Genomic DNA, 21656 nt, shown 5'->3' with positions numbered 1-21656 from the left:
CCCTTGGAATGACTGATGGAAAACTTATTTGAATCTCAACCAGAAAAATACACCATACAACTTACCCAGAATCTCAACCAGCAAATACATCATACAACAATTTACACAGGATTGTTTTGCTGTCTTATCTACCTCTATCTTTTTTATCTTTTCCAAGCTTTTTCTAACACCAGATAGACTTGATTTTTACTTTAATTCTTAAGTGACTGTTTTTAATTATCAGTATGTGCTTTCTAATACATTTGTATTCCCACAGGAAGTTCCCTGAGTAGATCTCCATGGAACTGGCCTGTCTTAGGGAATCTGGCAGAGTTTTCCCACTGCTGCTACATGGAATGTTGCTTTCCTGGTGGTAGCCCCGGGCAGGCTCCTGAAGCTGATGCTGGTTTGATGTTGTGCCATTTCTACGTGCTCAGATCTGTTTCAGACACCACTCTGGTTAAAACACTAATTGCTGTAACGAGTCCCTCACTGCTCCTGCTTCTCTGGGTGGAGCTGGCCCAAAGATAGCTATGGCAGGAATTCTTAGTAAGCAAGCAAGTAAAAACTGGAAGCACTTATTCAAAGGTTTTCAGGAATGTTCTTTGTGCACCTCACACCTCTCTCCCTGAACTGAAAGAAAACCTGATATAAAACAATGCTCAGCACTTCTGGAAAATCACACTGGTTTCAATTTAATCAAAACACTCAATTTTACACTCTACCCCCTAATTTTTCATTTAATTGAATTTATTGTGTCCACTGATTCTTAGTCCATTTCCTTACTATTTCTTAGCTTTGATCCAATGCATAATGTCACACAAAATTGAATCCATAAATAAAGGAGCTCTGTTATTAAAAACTGGTAGATTTTCTTATCTTCCCAGCACTTTTAAGGTGAAACACCAAAAAGAGGGAAAAAGTTTCCTTGCTGGAAATAGGTGGCAGACATATGCAAGTACATTGGGAAATCTATGGGGTCCAGATCTGGAGATGGTGCCTAATCCTGCTGAATTTTATTATTTAAAATACAGCTTCATTCTAAAAATCTCCCTCCCCTTTCATCACAGCTGTCCACTATTCTTCTTGTGTGCTCTTTGGTTCAGAACAATGATCTGAAATCTTACTTCCAGCCTAAATCTATTTATGGTATGTTTATATTCACTTCTTCCCATGCCAACATTGTCCATTAGCTTCAATAACTCTTTTCCTGCCCTGATGATTACACTCCCTGAAGTCCTTACACAACAATCATCTCCCCCTTCAACTCTGCTGGGCCATGCTGAACCAGGCATGTCCTGCCAGTCTCTGCTCTCCAACATCACATCTTGTATATATGTGGTTGTGGAGTCCCACATTCACCCTCACCTATAATGGAACTAGAATAGAGTAGAAAAAAAAAAAGAAAAGTTCAAATGTATGGTTTCTATACCATAAAAGACTGAACTGACTTGTGATTTTCAGCTTGGAAATAGAGGAAAAAATACTGAAACACAGTAATGGGGCATAAAAAAATCCTTGACAGCACAGAGATGAACACAGAGCTCATTCAAATTTCTCAGAATGCATGACACAGAGGGCATTAAGTGTATTTATGATATTAAAGGACAGATCTGAAACAACATAAGGAAGTACTTATCTACACAGAGCTTTATTAAACTGCAGGGGACACTAGCACAGGATGCTGAGGAGATCAAAAAGATCAACAGGTTCCACAAATTATTAGGTAAATTCACAGAGAAAAAAATTCTACTAGGGAAAACTAAGCAGAAAAGATGAAGATATAATCTTCCATCCTAACAGGGAAGATAAGCAAAGGGAATCTGTATTTCTGCTTTGTTCCTAGGACTCCTTTAGCAGCACTGACAGCAGCATCAGGAACAGGACAGTGCCACAAGGACTCTGGGCTGCTGCAACATGACTTTCCTCAGCCTCAGGAATCAGCCTTTTGCTCTGCCTCTCACAGATTAGTTCCTATGAGTTAATCCTTCTTTTTCAGATCCGTGCATGTCTGTAGAATTCTCCAAAGAGATTTCTAGTAAAAATAAGGGGGTACAGACTGAACTGCTGCAGGACAGAACTCACTAATGACAGAATCAGATGCTGCCATCCCAGAGGGCCCCTTTCAATGTGATGCCCTCCTGTGACCACCCCAACCCAAAAAAACCAGCCTGAGAGATGCCTTCCTTTTTATTTTTCCAATGATCACTTTTCTTCCTGGTTCTCATGCCCTGATACAGAGCTATGAACATTATTTGCACTGCCAATTGCAGGGAAACTGGTGTTTAAAAAAACCAATAATCCAATCAATGTTTCAGTTTGTGGCCTTTACTAATTAAAAGTACTCCATTAAATAGGAATATTGCCATTTCCTTATTAGACTTCTCAGCTATCTTCTTTTAAAATCAACAGGTAAAAATTACATGGAGAAAGAGTATGAACAGGCATCAGAGAAACAGCCACATATTGCAGCACTGTTAGCCAGCTCCTGAAAATTACAGCTCCATCTCCTGCTCACAGCCAGTCCTAAATATATTTGGACACTCACTCTCATTGCAAATGCAGTGGCTTTAGTTTTGTGCCAGGTAAGAGAGATGAGAATCCAGCTCCCAGTCTGCATTTCTAACTCTTCACAGAACAGGAGAGTCCAAACATATTTTAGTTCTTTATAGCTGCTCTTCATAGACAACTAAAGATCTTTATCACGATAAAAACAGAAGGCACTGCCACAGAGTGCAATTACATGCTGCTGGAATTGACTGTTTTCTTCCAGAAATAGGAAATGGTTTGAAAAACGTGGTTTCTGCTTAAGCCATATTCTGAGTTCCTTAAATGAAATACTATCCCTAATTCCTGTGCAGATAAATGGGAACTCTGGTACTGCAGGGCTGAGTAACTCATGGGAATGGGTTTTGAGGCTGGGCTTGGCAGGCAGCAGCTTCCTGCTCCAGTGACCAGCTGTGAGTTGCCACAGTGGAAAATCAGGTTTAGGCTCTGTTCACACCACCCAAAAGTTCATGTCCCAGGGATGGGGTGGAAGTTAGCTGGGATGATTCCTTGCTCCTCTTTAGCTGCTGAAGAAGCCAGCACTTGACAGCAGTGTGCCCTATGGAGCTCTTCCCTTCGGACTGCATGGCACAGCAGGATTTGGACAAAGGGTGGACTTGATGGTCCTGGAGGTTTTTGCAGCCTTAATGATCCATGACTGCAACCCCCCAGCTAACACTGAGCCCTGCACCAAGTGAGGAGAGGCCAGTGCTGCACAGCCCCCAGCACAGGAACAGGATGGGGGCTGCACATCCACAGCTGCATCCGCGCCGGCAGCCAGGGGGAAATGTCCTGCCTGAAGGTACATGAACTGTCAGCCAGCAGGACAAGCAGGTTTCACATATCCACTCAGTCCCACATTGCTGATTCCTTCAACAGGCCTAAATTAGGACTATTGTACATATCCTAAGACCACTGGCACTGGACTGTTGTCTCTTTCTGTACAGCTAATAGAAAAAGACAGGTTCTTGCTTCTTCTGAAATAGAGTTTCCAAAGGGGGGAAAAAAGGTGCCTAAAGGAGAGTAATTATTGTGCTAAATAATTATCAATAAATTATAAGAAGTACAAGCAACTCAAAATAGCTCCATAAAGATGAGTAAATATGATCTGAAGAGGTGTCTATGAATCACACTCCATCTCTCTTATTACCACAAAACAATAATGGTTCTTACATTTTACTACAGAACTTTTCACTGAAGATGCAAGAGATCTTTATAACCATTAATTTCACCTCCCAGCCTCCCAGCTGGGAAGCCCCATCTCCACCAGGAAGAGCTCAGGGAGCAGGAATGTGCCATTCACCTCACACGACACAAGGTGCTGCAGCAGAGCTGGGAACAGGCGCAGACCCCGGCCTCCCATTTTGTGCATTAACCACAACATCATCAAATGTCACCCAGTTATTCCATCTACTCACTAAACCATTGCTGATCATTGCTGCTGTTTCTTTTCCCAGAGAACCACTCTCTCTGTCAGGGAGCTGCAGTGACTGGCAGCCCCAAATGGTTTGGAAAAGGTGAACAGAGCGAGGCACCACTGCGGGGCCAGCATCCCTGTACTGGTGAAATGTCCTGCCCACGACACCTCCTGCCCTCTGAAGTGGGATCTGAGGTGAATGAACACATTTCTTCCTTAAACCCCAGCATGTCACAGGCTTCAAGAGCCTTTCTGCAGCTCTGTGCATGCTGCTCACATCACACTCACAACACGTGAAAGAAACTGGCTTGGTTTTAAAGGGAAATGTTATTTGCTGCTTCGAAAATCATTCAGGTTACCAAAGGCACATTCCTTCAAAACAAGTCAATGTAACCAAGCTCGACCTTCTCCAACCTGGGTTACTTACACAGGCACTCCCTGTCCCTATTCCCTGACTTTAGTCAGGGTTCTCTCCCTCTGCTCTTTGCTTTTCCCACTCCATCCCTTTTCAGTACTTGCTTCTCTCCTAATCCTGCTCTCTTGCCATTTCTAGTCTCTTCCCCTCCTTTCTTTACAGTAATTTCCATTTTCTTTGAAATGTTTTGGCATTTAATGCTGGCTTTATTCTTCCTTCTCCATCTGCTGCTCTTGTCTTTCTAAATCTCTTCTGGAGCCTTCTCTCGGGAGAAGGCAAGAGAGATGTACTCTGTTCCATGTACTGCTTCATCTTTCTGGATTTCAGTTCCCTTCTTTTCCTTCATGGCTTGGAATCAGACAATCCTCCTGTCCCTGGAAGCTGATACCAACTAAAATGTCTCCTTGCAGCCCCACATTAGCAGGTACTGTGCTGTACTGGATCTCCTGCTCTCTCTGAACACAAGGACCTCAGGAGAGCACTGGGAAATGGCTGCCATTTCTCCTGTAAATACCACAAGACTGCAGAAAGCAAAATTACTGGTAGATTTTACTCCCCTGCCTTGTGCTCAACATTTGTGGGATCTTCTGGCCATGGAGACTTGCTCCACCAGCTACAATCCATTTTCCAAGGGAGTTTCCCCCTCCCTAAGGCTTTTTCTTCTCTCTAAAATCTTCTATTTCATTATCAGGGCTTACAGGGAACAAAGGAGAAATAACCAAGCTTAACTACTAAAACTGCTTTTAGACAAATCTCCCCTATATTGTCTTTCCCACAGATTTTAATTTGGAACTCAAAGGCTCAGCTCTAAGATGCCTCTTCCCAGCCTGTTCACTTGGCCTCTGTTCCCAGGAAGGGAAATAGCTGCAGCATGGAAGGTGACAAGGACATTTGCCAATTAGAAACACCACCACAAATTTCTCTTGGGAAATGTGCAGCCCTATCTGCAAGTGTACCTTTGAACTAAAACATAAGACATAACAGAAACTGATCACTGATTAAGCAAAGCAAATATTAAGAGAATGGTGAAAGCATTTTTTCTGCTATCAATTTTTGTTTATTTCCAAACTTCAACCTAAAGTCTGACTTCCTATGAAAGTTTTCCTTGTATTTGTTATTAACTGGTATGTCTGATATTGTCATACCAGTGGGAATGATACCTCCTGAATGTTTTTGCTTCAGAAAGGCAGAAGGAAAATAAACACCTGAAAAAAAAAATCCCTTGCAGCCAGCAAAATGGATTTTGCAAAAAAAGGGTAAGATTTAAGTCACAAAAATTACAAATCCTTTAGAGTTGCAGTTACATTGCCAATACACAGAAATAAAATAAAAGAAATGAAGCATTTATCAAGGTTCCAAAAGAAAGTGAACAAGAACATTAACAAATGCCAAAGCTTATAAAAGCCTCAAAGCACTCAGATCCTCCCTTCTCTCACAAGCTCAAAAGGGAGTCAGTTGTTCCTCAGTTTTATCTTACATGTTTCCCACACCACCTTTTCTCTGGTCGCAGAAATTTTGCTTTATCCAATGCCTAAAATATACTTGACCATGGAATGAGCAGCAGCCATAAAACCAGAGGAGTGGAGAATCCCACACCTGCTTCTCAAGGTTTTCCACTGTTGTTTCTAAACCAATGCTTAAACACAGAGCATATTCCCATGGATTTATTACAAGCTAAATGGGAAATATGTATTTAACAAGACCCAACTCCTCTGAAATGTGCTGAGCTAAAACCCAAAAAGGGATCAAGAAGGAACATGATGTGCTCATCCTGCCCCACTCTCCTCTGGCAGTTCCATGTTTATGGTCTCCTACTTCCCACCTGCAAACAGCAAATTCTCATGGCTACACGTGCCATACCAAGTTCACCAGCACAAAAAGTGAGAAGGGAGTGAATTCTCTTCCCTGATAATTACTGGAAAGGTATCTACAGGGACAATGACAGATTTTCAGATTGAAGCCTGATTTAAGCTGACCGACCCCTTCAGCATTTCTAAAGAAATAATGGATTATAAAACTAATTCAGTGAAAAATGAAAGTAAAAATAGAAGCGATGAGACATCTTCTAAATAAGCAAAGCTGCTTTTACAGCATGCTGAATAACTGCAGTGTGGTAAACATGCCTCTGTTATAAATAACAACCAGCCTTTTGACATTGTTCTTTCGGTAATTATTTCAAATTCTCTATCAGCCTTAACGAAGCAAACCTCATGGTTCTCCTGCAAAGTGAAAAGAATTACTCCCATGTATAGGAGGAAAAATTAGGATATAAGGACAGAAAACAATGCTTCAAAGCTACAGTGGCACATGGACAGAGCACTCAGGCAGCCTCACAGCGTAAGAGTAAAACCATCTTCTCGTTCAGATGAGGGTGTTCCCTAAGTGACTGATTTGTAGCATTTACACATCATTTAATTTTACACAAATACATCAAAATTTTTAGATTTAACCATAATTAGTAAACGATCAAGACATATCCAAGTTTTATACTGGTAAGTAAGGCTCAAATTCTTTTTAGATGGAAACTCTGATTTCTCCCTGCTAAGGCACTTTCTTGTTTTGCTTCAAGTCTTAATCATAAAACCATTAAAAGAAACATTTTGTGTTAAAAATGCTAGCAGCTGCCAACAGATAATACACAGCACTTTTGTCAGATTATAGATAAATAAACACCAGACCAGGCACAACAATGGTTAGTAAGTAATTGTGTCTCATTACCTTTGTGGTCTTCTTGGGCCAGCTGACCACAGGGACACCCGAAATGGCAAGATTTTGGTCATCATCAGCATGCTCCTTTAGAATGTTCTGTTGTAAATGAAAAGGCCTTTATTAACCAGAGAAACATTTCTCCAACTCAAGAGTGCAGAGACCTCTGCTCTCATGGCAGAGGACAAGATCTTTGCAAGTCACTTTTGCTTCCAAACTTCCAATTCCCATTGAAACTCTAGCACCTGTCATTAACATCCAAATGTGAAACTTCTTGCAAAACAGGCAGCAAGATCAGCCATCAATCACCTCAAATGTTACAGAATTCTTTAATATTGGTACGTCCAAGACCGGTGTCTTACCACTGTCCCCTCTCTCCCTCAAATCCAGGTCATTAAATCCCAAGTGACCCCACCTCTGACCCCTTCTCTCCTAATCAAGGCTACAGAAGGCCTGAGAAGCAGTGAGGCTCTGCCCCTGTTATTTCAGCCATCACAGGGCATCATCAGGTGTGTAGCGTGGAGCAATCCTCAGACGCCTGATCATTCAGGTAAGCCAAGAATAAAAACGTACTCTGGAGCCTTTCATCTTTTTGCACATGGCAATCCAAGAGCACCATCATTCCCACTGCCCTTCCTTCCCCCATGATGGGCAGGACAGAGCTGCTGGAATCCAGTTCTCTTTATGTGACCAGCTGAGGCATTCAGCTCACCAGGAAAGGATCTGACTCTGGACAGCATTAAGGGAAAAAGATTGGTCTCCCCTCCCTTCCACCCCCACCAAACCCTTTTCTTTGATGCAGTGTTCTAGAAATTTCGTGAGTGGGTTGCACAGGCTGACACAGCTTCCACCACTGTGAATCACTCCCATGACCAGTAACTCAACACAGAGGTGGTAAAACACTCCGTGGTGCAGCTGGGAACAGTCCACGCTCGCCTCCCGTGACTCCCTACATGCTCACTAATTTAGCTACAGAGCTCTTCATTTTGGAGTTCAGGTGGCTGAAAAGGAAGAAATGAAAACCAAAAAAAAGGAGTCAGAAGGAGGATTCTGCCGTGCTGCTGAAAACTGAAGGCCAAATCAGCACCAACAGGTTAAAGACCAAAAAAAAAAGCTCCAACAGAACAAATGAGAAGTGCAGGTTGGAAATTACTTCAACAGAATATTTAGGAGATGACCCCAGACAAGAAGTTCAGCGGTGCTGTTCCCAAGTATATGAAAAAAGCTTAATTAGCCAACAACAGGCAGCAGGCTCTGTCAGTCCCCAGTGCAGCACTCTAGTAATTAGTAATTTCACACACTATACAAAAAGAGCTTAAAATACAGTAATTGTTTTAATAGGGAGTGCACTTGGAATTCATCTGTAATCATCCAACTAAAGCCTGGAGTGTGATGGCATGTTCCAGTCCCCAGGAGCCCGAGTTTGGATGAGTGTCCCTGGGGCTCACTCTCTCCCTGGAGCTCAGACAACCTGTCACACTCAGCCCAATTCCCCAGCCTGTGCTTAAATGAGAGCTGTGTTACCAGCAGACAGCAGAGCCCCAGCACAGAGCTGCTCCTGCAGACAGGAGCACCCAGCAAGGCTGTTGGTGATGCTGGTTAGGCTGAAAGCAGCACCGGGGACCAAAAGAAGCGATACCAGAACAAGCCCAGTTTCATCAGCCTGGTGCTGTGGCTGCACTCAGGGGTTTGCAAAGCTGAGGAGTAAAACCCAGCTTGCCCCAACCTGGTTGTGATGCAGAGTCTGTATTGTACCTGCTCTTCCAGTGCAACACCCAACTTTTAATCACTGGCAAATTAACTCTCGGCTGAGCTGAGGTGAAGTGAGAACCTCTTTTCTCATGTCCTTTTTATTTGGAGAGAGATCACTGCATTAACTGAGCTGTGACCACATTCTGAAAGTTCAATCCTAAAACTGAGAGCTCTTTTGTATTCTCATTGCAAAGCCAAAATTCTTCAGAACAAGGAGGCAGCTTGAGAGCCATAAACAAAGGACAAATTAATCCCTTTTTGCTTTGCTACTCTTAGGTTTGAAAGCCTGTAAGACAGAAAATCTTAACATTTCCACTAACGACTGTCACAGACTCGGAGTTCAATGGAAAGCACAGTATATTCCAAGAACTTGGCAAGGTAATGAAGGTTTCTTGTTATCATATGTATCACGTGAAAATATTATCCAAGGAGAAATGCAAAACGATGGCAGCTTCTCATCTGAGGCAGCTGAAAACAAGGGCTGTCTGCACAGAGCACAGCACAGCCACACTTGTGCTGACTGCAGCGTCAAGTGTCAGCTCACAACAGGCTGGGGGAGGCAGGGTTTTGTTCACCTGCTTAAAAACAAGAAAAAAGAAGATAAAGAAAAGCCATGGGGCTCCAGTTAGAGGAACAACATGATGCTCTTCCAGCACAAGGTGGCTCGATTCATTACACTTGAGGGCTGTGGTGACAACAGCAGGTATGAAGGGAAGAAGCTGATTAACTGTATAAGAATTCAGCTTAGCCATTAATTTCAAAAGCACAGCAAGGAATGACTCCCCTGAAATGCATTCAGTAGAGGGAGGTTTTTTTCTGTCATCAGAATGGGAAGGGGGTAAGATTTCTTGGCAAGAAAAAGTAAGAACATATTTCAGTAGATATCATCTGTCTTGCACAAGAATCTTCTCCTGCTGCCAAGGAGTTGCAGATATTTGACAACCTCTGTTCTTCAAACCGAGTTTCTCCTGCTCTAATGGACTTCCACAGGCCCTTCCCTAGAACAGCAGTGCTTTTGCTCTGAACTGGGCAAGGTCTGGGGCATTAGTAAGAGGCAGATCTCCCAATCCTGTTCCCCAACAGCAGCAGAGGAATTACCATCCTCTGCTACCACACAGAAATGTTATGTGCAGGAATCAGAGGCTGCACACAGCTGGGAATCCCTGGCAGTGGGTTTCATGTGTGTGGGCTGCAGTGCCACAATCCAAGGCCTGCTCAGCTTTACCTGTGCTGTGACGTGGAGTGCAAACTACACCAAGGAGGACAATGGTGACCTCTTCTTCATGCATAAGCCCACCCCAGCACTGCTGCAACCACCAGGGATTTAATTCCCTGTTTGGGCTGAGGAAAGAACTGACCTGCTCTCCAAGTGAGGCCTGCTCCACTCTGCAAATAAGCCTCCCTTGTGCTGCTGCACTCCATCGATCACGGTGATAAATGGGTGCTCAATCTGCAGAGGCAGCAGTTGGCACTGCTGGATTGCTGTGTCCCCACCAGACAGGCACACTTAGTTTGGAGCTCAGATGATGTGTAAGGAATTTACACAGGCTTAGTTTAGTTTTCAGTCTCCCTTCTGGTAAGGAAAATAAATTACTTTACTTCAGAAAGTCTCACCTGCTTGACATTAAATAGCTGTAAATAGCTGTAGCTGTGTTTACCACTAAGAGCAGTAATCCAGTCACCCATCCTTGACTGTGCTCTGCTCAGCTGGGAAAGCATGGATTCTTTGTGAGCTACCCCGATTAGTTCTGTGAAACTTCACATCACTGAATAAAATGGTTTCCTTTCTTCAGTTTAACTATCCATATCCTGTTTTCTGAAAACATTAATTATCTTCCTAAAGCACAAAGACAGACTTGAATGTCATACAAAAAAAGTTCCTGAGTGTATTTCATTAAGAAATAAAAGTGCTAGAATAAACACTGATTTATTTGCTTCAGGAAGAAACTTGTTTAAGACTTTCCCAGCAGAGCAAGAGCTTTCAGACTTTGTCAGAGCATGTTCTTGCTATGCATTTGTTAAAAATAACTCTCAAATGGGTGCACTAAAAGGGTACTTCTAATAGGAAGCATTATTAATACATCACATGCCTGAAAGTTGGGTTGCCCATGAAATAAACTTTGTTAATACAGCCAAGTACAGTCACAGCACGGGTCATTTGCACAGCTCCTGCAGGACTCCTGCCTCCACTCAGTCACACAGCTGACTGCTGCTCTGGGTATTCATCAGGGTGAGGTAAAGGGGCCAGGCCTCTGCTCACTCCACTGCTGATGCTATCAGCAAACCCCCCGTTATTATCTGTACAGGTTGGAAAACTAGGAGCAAAGTGAGAGAGAGCATGATTCAGTGGTCAAGGAGATAAATACCATTCTGGAAAATGGACTGTATTTCTTCCTCTGCCATTATGTCTTTATGTGGTACAGGGCAAATCTTTTAAGTCAAGTTTCCACAGGGTGCCATGAGTTGTGTGCTCCTGCTCTTCCTCATGCCTGCCTTGGGATCTGCATGCTAAAGATCAGAACTCCTGCTCTGCAGAAATGTTAAGCCACTACAGTTTCAATATAATTAAAATCATCTTTTGCACATATCATTGTTAAATACACTAACTGTCCTGTGGCATGTAAAACCAGTACCCAAAATTCCTTTTATCTTAATCTCTTTGCACCCCAGTTCCCTGTGATAACAACAGCTCATCCATTATGTGTGGAGAGGGTGGGGATCCCTGGGGACCCCAAGGGAACATTGATTCACCCTGTCCAGCTACAGGGCTGAACATCAGAACCTGATGGAACAGCAAGGGTGGAACAGCTGCATCCTCACACCAAGGAAGCCTGGATCCTGCAAGGACCATTATGCTGGAGCATGCTCAGAGGACTAAAATCTGTCACTTGGCAACTCCTCCCTCAGCACGCCCCATCCTTTGAAGGTAAAAGCTCTAAACACACTCACACACTTGGGTTTGATTTTTTTTTTTTTTTTTGAAGTGAATAAACTGAATAAAACAAACCTCATGCTCTGAGGAGATGGGATGGTTTGGCTCCACTGCCCTGCTCTCTGCCACATCAACGAGTACAGTGGCAGAAAGGAGGGATGGCTGCTGCACCCAGGGTCCCAGAAGTAGATGGGAATGGGTCACACCTTGTCACTGGCTGCCTGTGACAATCTGATGATGAGCAAAGAGAAGGCCTGTGCTGGGAATCCTGGACTCTCCCCTGACCTGGGCAGTACTCAACTGCCCCTGACTGCCCCCATTCCTTCAGAGGAATTGTGCAGCCACAGGGAGTTATGGAGGAAGCTGACTGCATGGGCTTTAATTAATTTACTCTGCCATACTGACTCCCACTCTCTGAAGACTCAGGGCTGGTTTATATGTGGGTCAATACTGTAAAAAAGATGGGTGAGAAAGTTCTTTAGCAGTTCTCTAGACACTGTTCAAGAAGATGTTTGAGTTTACATGGTTTTACAAACATCTCACTCTGGCTAATCAGTCACAGACTGGCCAAACATCCAGAGGTGATTCCAGGGGAAACAATCCTGCAGCGTGTCTGATGTTTAGATGTGGTCATGGGCTCTTTAACCAGCAGGGAACCATCAGTATCCAGATGTTGGGCTACATCCTGATGGTTACAGCATGTGCTGGCAAGGACAGAAAGTTTAGAAGCAGGCAGTTATCAAAGGAGATGGAGCATCAAGCTGTACACCATAACTGGCAGGTGCTCACTTAATACCAGTTACAGCACAGTATCACCAAAAAGGTGATATTGGCCTTTTGTTAATAGTCCATTTGTAGTTCACCATCTCTGTAGTCAGTGAATCCACTGCTCTGGAGAGGAATAGGAAAACAGATACTCCCACACAGTGCTGTAAGCCAGATTCACATATGGTACCTTGCTGTGTTCTAGGGAGATGTCTCACAGCACTCTGGAGTCTGGCATCCAGAGAGGGAGCAGGATCCCACTCGGAACATCTGCACCAGCCATTATATGCTGCACCCTTTTCTGGATTTTTAAGTGAAAATTATCCTGGGCATCAAGCTTGAGAAGTAACATGACCATTCTTTCTGCTTCACCACAAATTCAACTTCTGGTCTTCATTTTGATTTCTGATTAAAAGATGACTGATTCCAGAGCAAGCTCATGAATCTACATCTGCAGCTTTGAGCAGGTGTGTCCACTTTCATGTACAAAGTGGCTGATTTTGCAAGAAGAGAATTTCTGAGCTCTTGTGGTTTACCAGAACGAAAGCAGTGTGTCACACTTCCAAGCTCCAAGATCAGGGAATGTGGTTCCACTGCACACTGCACATGTTCAGCCTTCTCTAATGGCTTTGAAGCCTTTCTAAGCAGCTGTTACACCACTTGCACTAAAATAGTACAGGCTCCCTCCCCATTTACCACACAAACACGTATTTTCCCCCTCAGATTGTGCCTTACAGAGCTCTTGTGTATAGAAAATATGTAACTGAAGAGCCATACTGTTCACAGACTGAAAATCCACAGAGAAGTTGTGTCACTAGTGAGTACTCACTCCTCACACCAACTCCAACACCAATATATTGTACCAGTGGAGAATAATTATCAACCTATAGAGGGCAATGGAGGAAAGGAAAATGAAAAAGGTGAAAGGAAAAAAAAAGCAGCTGGAATTGTTAGACAATCTATCTTCTGAGCTGCAATCAAGTATTTACATTTTGTATGTGTCAGCTAATGAGGTGTACACCAGGGAGACACGAGACCAAAAAGGGCTGATTAAGACTATAAATATAAACAGACTTTTTGAGGTATAATATTTACATGTGGAACATAACAAGTGCTGAATTAAGAGAGGATATAAACTTTTGGCCACTGCTGTGACAGTCAGAAAGGACTGTGTCACTGAAATCTGGCTGCAAACAGGAGCCAGAGACAGCTTTGGTTCAAGGAATCATTTCCCTGTCAGGCAGAGCAGCCTGACATGAGCTGGTCACCCCACACACCTCTGCCACCCCTCTGCAGCAGAACTTTGCCTTCTGCAAAAGAGTTTGCGTGAGCAGAGTTTGTGTGATCACCAAGTTACCACACCCACCTTCATGTCCTCCAGGAGAGCCTGAGGGTCTTCAATGCCTTCTGGAACACATTTCTTGTTCTCTGGGAGGGATTCAAGCTTTTCCACCAGGGCTTTTAAACCCTTCAGTTCAAATTCTGTGAGGTGAGTCCATTTGGTTGAAACTTCTGTAGCTGGAGACCCCGTGGGTGTTTTGGGAAAGTCCGTCGGGGTCGTTGATTTGATGCTGTCATCTGACTCATTAGACAAAGTTCTTTTCAGGTACCTCATTACTGTGGCTTTTTGTTTCCTCCCTGCAGCCTCCTTCCCTTCTGAGTGTGTGCTGTTGGGTGAGGAGGAGCCATCCACCAAGGATTTGGAGTTCTTATCCAAGCTGTCATCCTTCTCCTCCTGGAGATGGGCATCACAAGATTCTTCATCCATGTCTAACCACGAATCTGATGAGTAGCTGTCTGTGCTGCGTTTTCTTTTTGCATCTGAAAGTTAGAAAAAGAATGCTGAATTTTTAGCTGGTGTAACCTCACAGCTGAAGCACTTCTGTACCACTGGGGCCAGGTGCTGCCTATTTCAAAGGGCACTGGAGAATGGTTTAGTGAGTATGTGACAGGAATGGGCTTTATTCAGCTGATTTTTAATTTTTTTTTCTTTGAGGGGGGCGCTTGTTTGTCTGTTTTAATGCTGGTTTTCATTAACATCTACTCAGTTCAAATGACTGGGAAACATTTAGGGAAAAATTATGCTTTCTTCAAAGCTTCAGTCCTCTATGCCTTCAATTAGGAGGAGGCAGAGCTCTTAAGTCACACACAATTAATTTTCCCACAAATCCGAAAAAGACCAGATTCGGCAGCTTTACAGCTTTAAGAGGAGAGTTAGCACAGAAGGAGGAGGGGGAAATGATGGGAGAAAGCACGTTAAAATGCTGTACATCATCATTCTTCCAGGAACCCTGCACAGCACAAAATCAACTCCTCGCTACTTTTCCTCTCTGCAAGCAACAAACTGTTGATAAAACAGGAACCCCCAGTTGTTAGAGCATGAATACTCATTGCTCTTCTGAGACAGAGGATTTCAACTGTGCTTATTTTACGACAACAAGACAAAACACACTGAGAAACACAGGGATGTCACAGCTACATGCTACTGGTTTTCTTAATGCCATTCCCGATACATTTTAGGTACTTCTCAGGAAAATTTAAAGGCAAGTTTCTGAGTCTAAAGAACTGTTAATCTTAATTTCCTCCTAAGAGCCCCAGTTGTTACCCAACTCCGTGCAATCAAGCAGTGAAAGCAATGTAGGAAACCAGTGGCCATGGTTCCCTCAAGCACACATCTTTTCTTATTTATTAGACACAATTTCCCTTACTAAGTGAACAACATTGAATGCAGGCTAGCAACAGCAGGAATTTCTGTGGAAAATACAGTTAACACTGGCAACACCCAGTTAAATCAATGTGAATTTTATTACTGGCTGAAATGGGTATGTGACCAAGCTGCAAACAAAACACACTGCGAAGGAAACAGAAGTCACACAGAAAAAGTGAGAGAACAATTAATGAAAAGTTCCTTTCACAGCTTCCATGCTTTGCAGTGCAGTAGCTTTGGATTAGGACAATGTGAACCATGCTTAAGGAAGGATTAAATGGACATTAATGAGAAAGCTCAGCATCCGGCTGTTTAACAGTGAGGTTCAAATGCTGGAGCCCAGTTCCAAGCTGGAGAATTTCTCCTGGTCACAGAGACACTCCTTGTCTGTGCTCAGTCTGCACCATCTTGTCACAAACACACTGGTCAGAGGTGCCAAAGGCAGTGGCAGTGTCTGAGGGCAGCTTGCTCAGCCTGCCTGGCTGCTCAGCTCTGCAGTTCCCAGTAAAAGCCCTGCAGGGCCAGCTCAGCTCTGGGTGTTGCTGCCCCAGAGATAGGAGTTGGTCACCTCACACTTCCCAGGACAAGTGTGCTGCTGCTACAGGGTCTGCAAAAACCCAGCACCTCCGTCCACTCTGCTCCTTCAGACAGGCTTACATTTTTCCTAAAAACCAAAATGGCCATAAAATGACTCCTGAAAGGCAAGTTTAAGCTGCAATGCCTTTGAAAAGATGGCAGCCACAGAAAACACCAGCTATCAGCAAGGCAGGGTGCAGCTAAGTTCAGCTCCATCCACAGGGCAGGGTAACTTCCTCCCTGCAACCCTCTTAAAAAGCCTTATAGATTATTTTGTGTGCTGAGGTGGTGGCATCAGCACTCCAAAGCAGCTCCTCCTCTCTGCTCTGTGCTAATACACCCCCATGCTTCTCTTAGAAAAATAAACAGGATTAGAAAATATCTTAACTAGAACATTTAAAACCCACTCAGTTATCCAACTTTTATTTCACACTGTTTTTCCTTTGTCCACAGTAGCAAGCACACGTACCCACCTCAAAGGCTTCATAATCAGCTTATGTCATTCTCCCATTTTACAACTGAGGAAACAGATGCTTGGGAGAAAGCACGATTTGCTCATTGTCACACATCAAATCTAGGGAAAAACCAGGAGTCAGAATCCAGGCTGCTGGATCCAGGGCTGGAGCCCCCTCCTCTAAGCCACAGAGCCTTGGTGAGCTGTTTTACAACTGACCCAAGCACAAAGCCCAGCCTCAATGGGAGAGAATGCCAGAGCTCTGGCATCAAACAGGACAGGGTGGAAGCAGATCCACATCCCTCCGCTGCCAGGACGGGGTCATTAACAGAAAGTGCACAGAGAAAATTGTGTTTCTGTTCTCCTATGCTGTAGCTGGGCTGAACAGGAACTAATGGCTGGAACTGGGCAAAGCACAAGTGTAAATAAGGCCTAAAGAAAACGAGGGAGATCACGATATAGAGGTGTGAATCATTTACTCCAAGTAACGCTCTGGTGTGAGGAGAAAAGCTTCCAAGAGAGATCTCCACTTTTTGTCTCTTGCCCTAATCTATGGAAACAAAAGGCAGGAGAGGAGTGGAGCACCAGAGCATACTGGGGGCCAGTTCCCAGGAGGAGGCAGCACACGGAGGGGGTTCTGTTCTGCCAGCTGCCACTGCATCCCTGCCACCGGCTGGCAGCACCAGGCAGCCCCTCCTGGGCAGGGACAGGCAAAACCAACTCCCTTCTAACCCCAAAAATAACTCCCATCTCAACCACCACCACAGCAGTGCCCTGTTCTCTGCGTGCCTGGCAGGCACTTCATGCCTTGCCTAACTTTCCCCTGGGCACAGGGCTTGCTGCTAACCTGGAGTGTACCAGCCTGTTCAGGAGCACCAGGGGATTACAGTGCTGCTGCTCCACCGGATTAAGAGCAGGCTGCTCTCCAAACACAACAACTGTCTGCTACTGCTGCTAATCTAAAAAAAAAAAGCACCAAGGGAATCAATAATGGAAGGATAACTTCAAGGTGAGGGAGATTCAATTTTGTGTTTTCAAGTGTTTTGTTGTAATGCAACATGCCATGATTTTTATTTATTCATATCAATGAAAAAATTGTCTGACAGAGTTACTGTGCTGTGAGCTGAGGCCCTACATAAGCATAATCTGCATTTACTTTGTTGAGAAGTGCATTTTTAGCACTGTATTACCAGGGCTCCACTGACTTGGAGGTTTTTGGCTTATTAAGTGTTTCTGTGGGAAACAGCACCTGCTCAGCTCAACTGTTTCTTCTCCTGAGTCAATGCCCCAGTGAGTCCCAGGTGTGAACCCCAGTTTCAGAGGGGTTGTCCAGTCTGGCCTCCCACATAACTTAGTGCAAAAAGACCTTCACACCCCTCCTCTCAAAGAAAATAAAACCAGCTCATACAGACCAGTCTGTGATCTAGCTCAGTGAAGAGGTGGAGCAGCACAGACTTGACCACAGGACAGAGCATTAGAAATCTTTTCTATAGCAGTTCACTTCCCTGTGGCTCTGGGAAGACCACTTAACTTTCCTCACAGTTATCCACTTGTACAAGAATAATTATACACAGTTTCTTTCCTTGCTGAAAAGCAACTTGCTGTATTACAGAACTTAAAAGAAAGGGATGGGGGTCAGGCATAATCATGAAACCTTTCTGAACTATTTAGAACAGTCTACCTTGCCATTCCCAGCTCCAAACCCTGCCACTGTGACTTGGGAGCAGCAGTTGCTATCAGTCTGCTAAAGGCAGCAATGACATTTTCATTAGCAGAAAAGCCCTGAGCATACTGGAAATGTATCCCATTGCTGCACTGCATGGAGCACCCCATACAGGAACCACTCAATATACTCAGGTACCTGTCTATCATAAGCAAATCTATTCTATCCCCTGAGGAAGAGGGGGAAAAAAAAGAGACATGGCTCCTTCACTGTGCCAGAGGGCATATTTTCTATATCCATCAGGCTTAACATACAGTTAGAGCGATCCTGTTAAAATTTTAGCAATGGGAATCTTCAAAGCTGCAGGCTACAGAGAAAGCACGTCTCTGATAGCCCAGGATCTTCTCCCAATTACTCTTTGTCAGCTCACTCTCAACATCCATATCTCACTGAAGGTCAGCTGTGGTTGAAAACATCCAGTACAGACTCATTCATGATAAGAGTAAAAATAATGAAGACATATCCACCCTGAAAAACAGCACACATTCAAATCTAGTAGGAAACCCAAATAGGCTCCTTTCTGATTTCAGCTGGCAGGACAAATGTCCCAGTTGAGAGAGACAAGCAAAAGAAAAGAGAAAAAGAGATTGTGTGCTTTTACAGCAGCCTGTGATTGCTGTCATGTCGTCATCCCCTGAGTCTTTGCCCTCCTGGGAGAGATCTGAGAAAGATCAGCCTCACACACTGCCTTGAGGACACAGCCTGGAAATTCATCCTGGCCTGAGCAATGGGGGAGGAAGGCACCGCCATCATCTTCCACCTCATTTAGAGCTGCACTCACGTTTTTATTTAGGGAGTGGGAAGACTCCAGGTTTCAGCTGTGCCCCACAGAGGTGGGGCTTTTTCCTGTCTGAAGTTTTGTGAGTGGAGACACTTAGAAAACAGAAATACAAAGAACAATACATATTGCTACAGCAGCATACAAGTATCAGGACAGAGGTATCACAACACAATCACACAAATACACTTTCATGAACAGACAATGTCTTCAAAGTCACTCTGAATTTAACAACCTTCATGTCAAAGCAAATAAATACTGTGTTATAAAAACACAGTATATGTTATAAAATGTTATAAAAACACAGTATGAAAAGTCTGAAAAATCCAACTGCTGATTAACTCTGTTTTCTGTATTCTCAACAATGTTCATTATCAAGACAGTAATTTTTTTTTTCTTTACACAGGAGAACAGACTCCTCACGAATTTTATGAGAACTACTCCCTTGTGAACCCCAGAGACTGTGGGCAGTGTCCTGCACTATCTCTAGTCAATGTCCTCCTCTACTGATAATCACTTTCTCAACTTCAAACATCCACTACAATCATTGTACCAGAAGCTATGTAAGGAAAGAAAGCAGCACAACTGGAGGGTGAAAAATAGACAGTTCTAGCACCCAGAAGGAAAGGCAGAAAACAGACATTTAGAACAAATTTAGAACAAATTTCCAGTCAAGGAAATTGTTTTTTAAAAGTAGGAGAAACACTGAGATTATTCAAGAGAAATTTCTGAAAATGAATACAAGGATATGAAGATTTTTTCTTAAACCAAGAAGGACAGAAGACAATTAAATCTACTGAGGGGTTTGAGGAGAAGTTAAGTACTTTGCTTCATTACTCTTTAAGGAGAATAATGGGAAATTCTTTGTCAAGGGATACTCCCTCATGGGAAATCAAGAAATTGCTTGCAGATAGAGAAGTCCCTAAGGAAGAGACAATTTAAGACTTTTTCAGCTTTGAAGAAAAGCTTAAAAACAAAGAGGTAAGGTTTGGAACACTGATTGTCTTTAGGATATCCCATCCCTCAGCAAGTGAACGATATCAAGATATAGACTCCACAGAACAAACCAGTTTTAACTCAAAGATTACAGTTCATAGAGATCCAAGTCAAGAGGCTGCACACAGACCAGTTAAAAGAAGCAAAGCAAGTATTTGAAACAGTATTACTCCCACAGAACAAAGCAATACAACTTTGTAAAGGTAAATAATGTACCTTTACTCCTTTGAATTTGGCAAATACCAAAGTGAAAGATCCAGCAGTATAGCAGACCTGGTCTACTGAACCATAACCCCCACTAAAATAATTATTTTAAGGTTAAGTTTCTGCCAAGAAATAAAAACAAAACCACAAGTTTCTGACAAAACAAAAGCATGAATCTCTCTCTGCCAGCAAGTGAAGCCACCACAGGTCACAAGACCTTGAGGAAGTCACCACCAAACCCTTTTCCAACTAGCCAGGCTCCTTTTCCTGAAGCCTTTGGAGCTGGCACTCTTTGGTCTTTCAAAACAATCCTGCTCCCTCAAGACAGTGGGCATCTCTAGCTCCCAGTGAGCTTTAATATGACTGGAATATCTCCCAGCTAACTGCACTGAGGCACATTTTGTGGGGATCACCAAACTATTATCAGTAATTATGGAGCTGGGCTGGAATTCACACTGGTGATTTAGCTGGAAAAGGTCCCATCTCAATATCCTGAACCATCCACTCTCCACAGCTAATTTGTTCTGAAATTACACGTGGCTGATCTGGCACCTCTGCCCTGCCTGCAGGACCAGCCTCTTTCTGTGCCAGTGGTTTAGACAACAGGAGATTGCTCCTTATTTTCCAAAGAATGCAGTTACCAGTTTTGTCAGTGCTTTCTGAAGAGCTGATCCAAAGGGCTAATTCATCCTTTCCTCCTCTAGGATAATCCCATGAGAAAATTCCTCTGGACACAGAATTTCTGCTTAACTAACCTTTCTGACCAGGGTCTCAGAGGTAAAATGTGAAGCACCCAAATGCCCAGTGACCCCAGGAATTCCCCCTGGCCTATTTACACAGATTATCAGCTCCCTTAAATTATTCTTGGTCAGTAAAACTCACTGGAGAGTGACACCTGCCTGTAACTTCTTCGATCCCTTCTACTAAGCACTGTGTTCATAGGTGAACATTTCCCTTCTCTGTCCAGAGCCTGGGGCAGTGCCAGCCATGCCAGGTTCCAAGTGGCACCTCAGGGAGCAGGAGGCACAGAAATGCTTTAGTCCTCCTCCACACTTAACATGCATCAATTAAGATTTAGCTGGTGCTTGTGCTATTTTCAGCTATTCTGTGCTTAAAAGCAGAGGGAACATGGCCCACCACCACCTTCCATCAAAAGGAAGAGAAAGAGAGCAGTTCAGCACAGCAACAACTGGATTGGCACACACTGATGCAAAGCTCACACCAGTGCCAAGGTAATGCCTCAGGCACATCTGTCTCTCTCTCCTCTGGTCCATTTTCAGGTTGGAAAGGTTTCTTTGACCTCCCTGAACCTGGGCTACAGATCATGGAGATTTGTGTAAGTGTTTTCTTGGGTTTGCTTTTCTGCAGAACTAGAACCCAGTCACCAGAGAATTACAGGAGAATTTAGGGAAAAGAGAAGAGAAAGAAGGTAGGTTTAGTGACCACAACGTGTTCTGTACAGGAGCTGCTCTACAAAAGAACAAAATATCCACCCCACCAGAGCACATCTGCAATACACACATTTCTGGCTACTGAGGTGCTGTGCTGAACATGGCAGTAAATCCTCAACTGTTTGGCAGATCATCCCAACACAAACATTACTGAAACCAACGAACAAACACATCCCAAAATTATTTTCTGGGATCCACTTGCTAAGGGAATGTTCAACACATACAATTCAAAGTAGGTTGGTACTTCATGGAAA

At 43.6% G+C, this 21656-nt stretch overlaps 1 protein-coding gene across 7 annotated transcripts in view; it reads right to left on the bottom strand.

Annotated features, from left to right (window-relative positions):
• The window catches only part of KDM2B (lysine demethylase 2B), a 104134-nt gene that overhangs the window by 31461 nt on the left and 51017 nt on the right, over positions 1-21656 (bottom strand). For all 7 annotated transcript variants that reach the window (XM_059863716.1, XM_059863719.1, XM_059863717.1 and 4 more), the window contains 2 exons: positions 13880-14334; positions 7077-7163 (listed from right to left, as the gene is read on the bottom strand). In XM_059863716.1, coding sequence (XP_059719699.1) covers positions 7077-7163; positions 13880-14334 — 542 coding nt within the window. The remainder of the gene's footprint in view (positions 1-7076; positions 7164-13879; positions 14335-21656) is intronic.

The sequence above is a fragment of the Haemorhous mexicanus genome, chromosome 19 (genome assembly GCF_027477595.1).
Source record: "Haemorhous mexicanus isolate bHaeMex1 chromosome 19, bHaeMex1.pri, whole genome shotgun sequence".
Taxonomy (NCBI): Eukaryota; Metazoa; Chordata; class Aves; order Passeriformes; family Fringillidae; genus Haemorhous; species Haemorhous mexicanus.
Note: the sequence above shows the minus strand (reverse complement) of the source record. Positions and strands in the feature narration are given on the sequence as shown.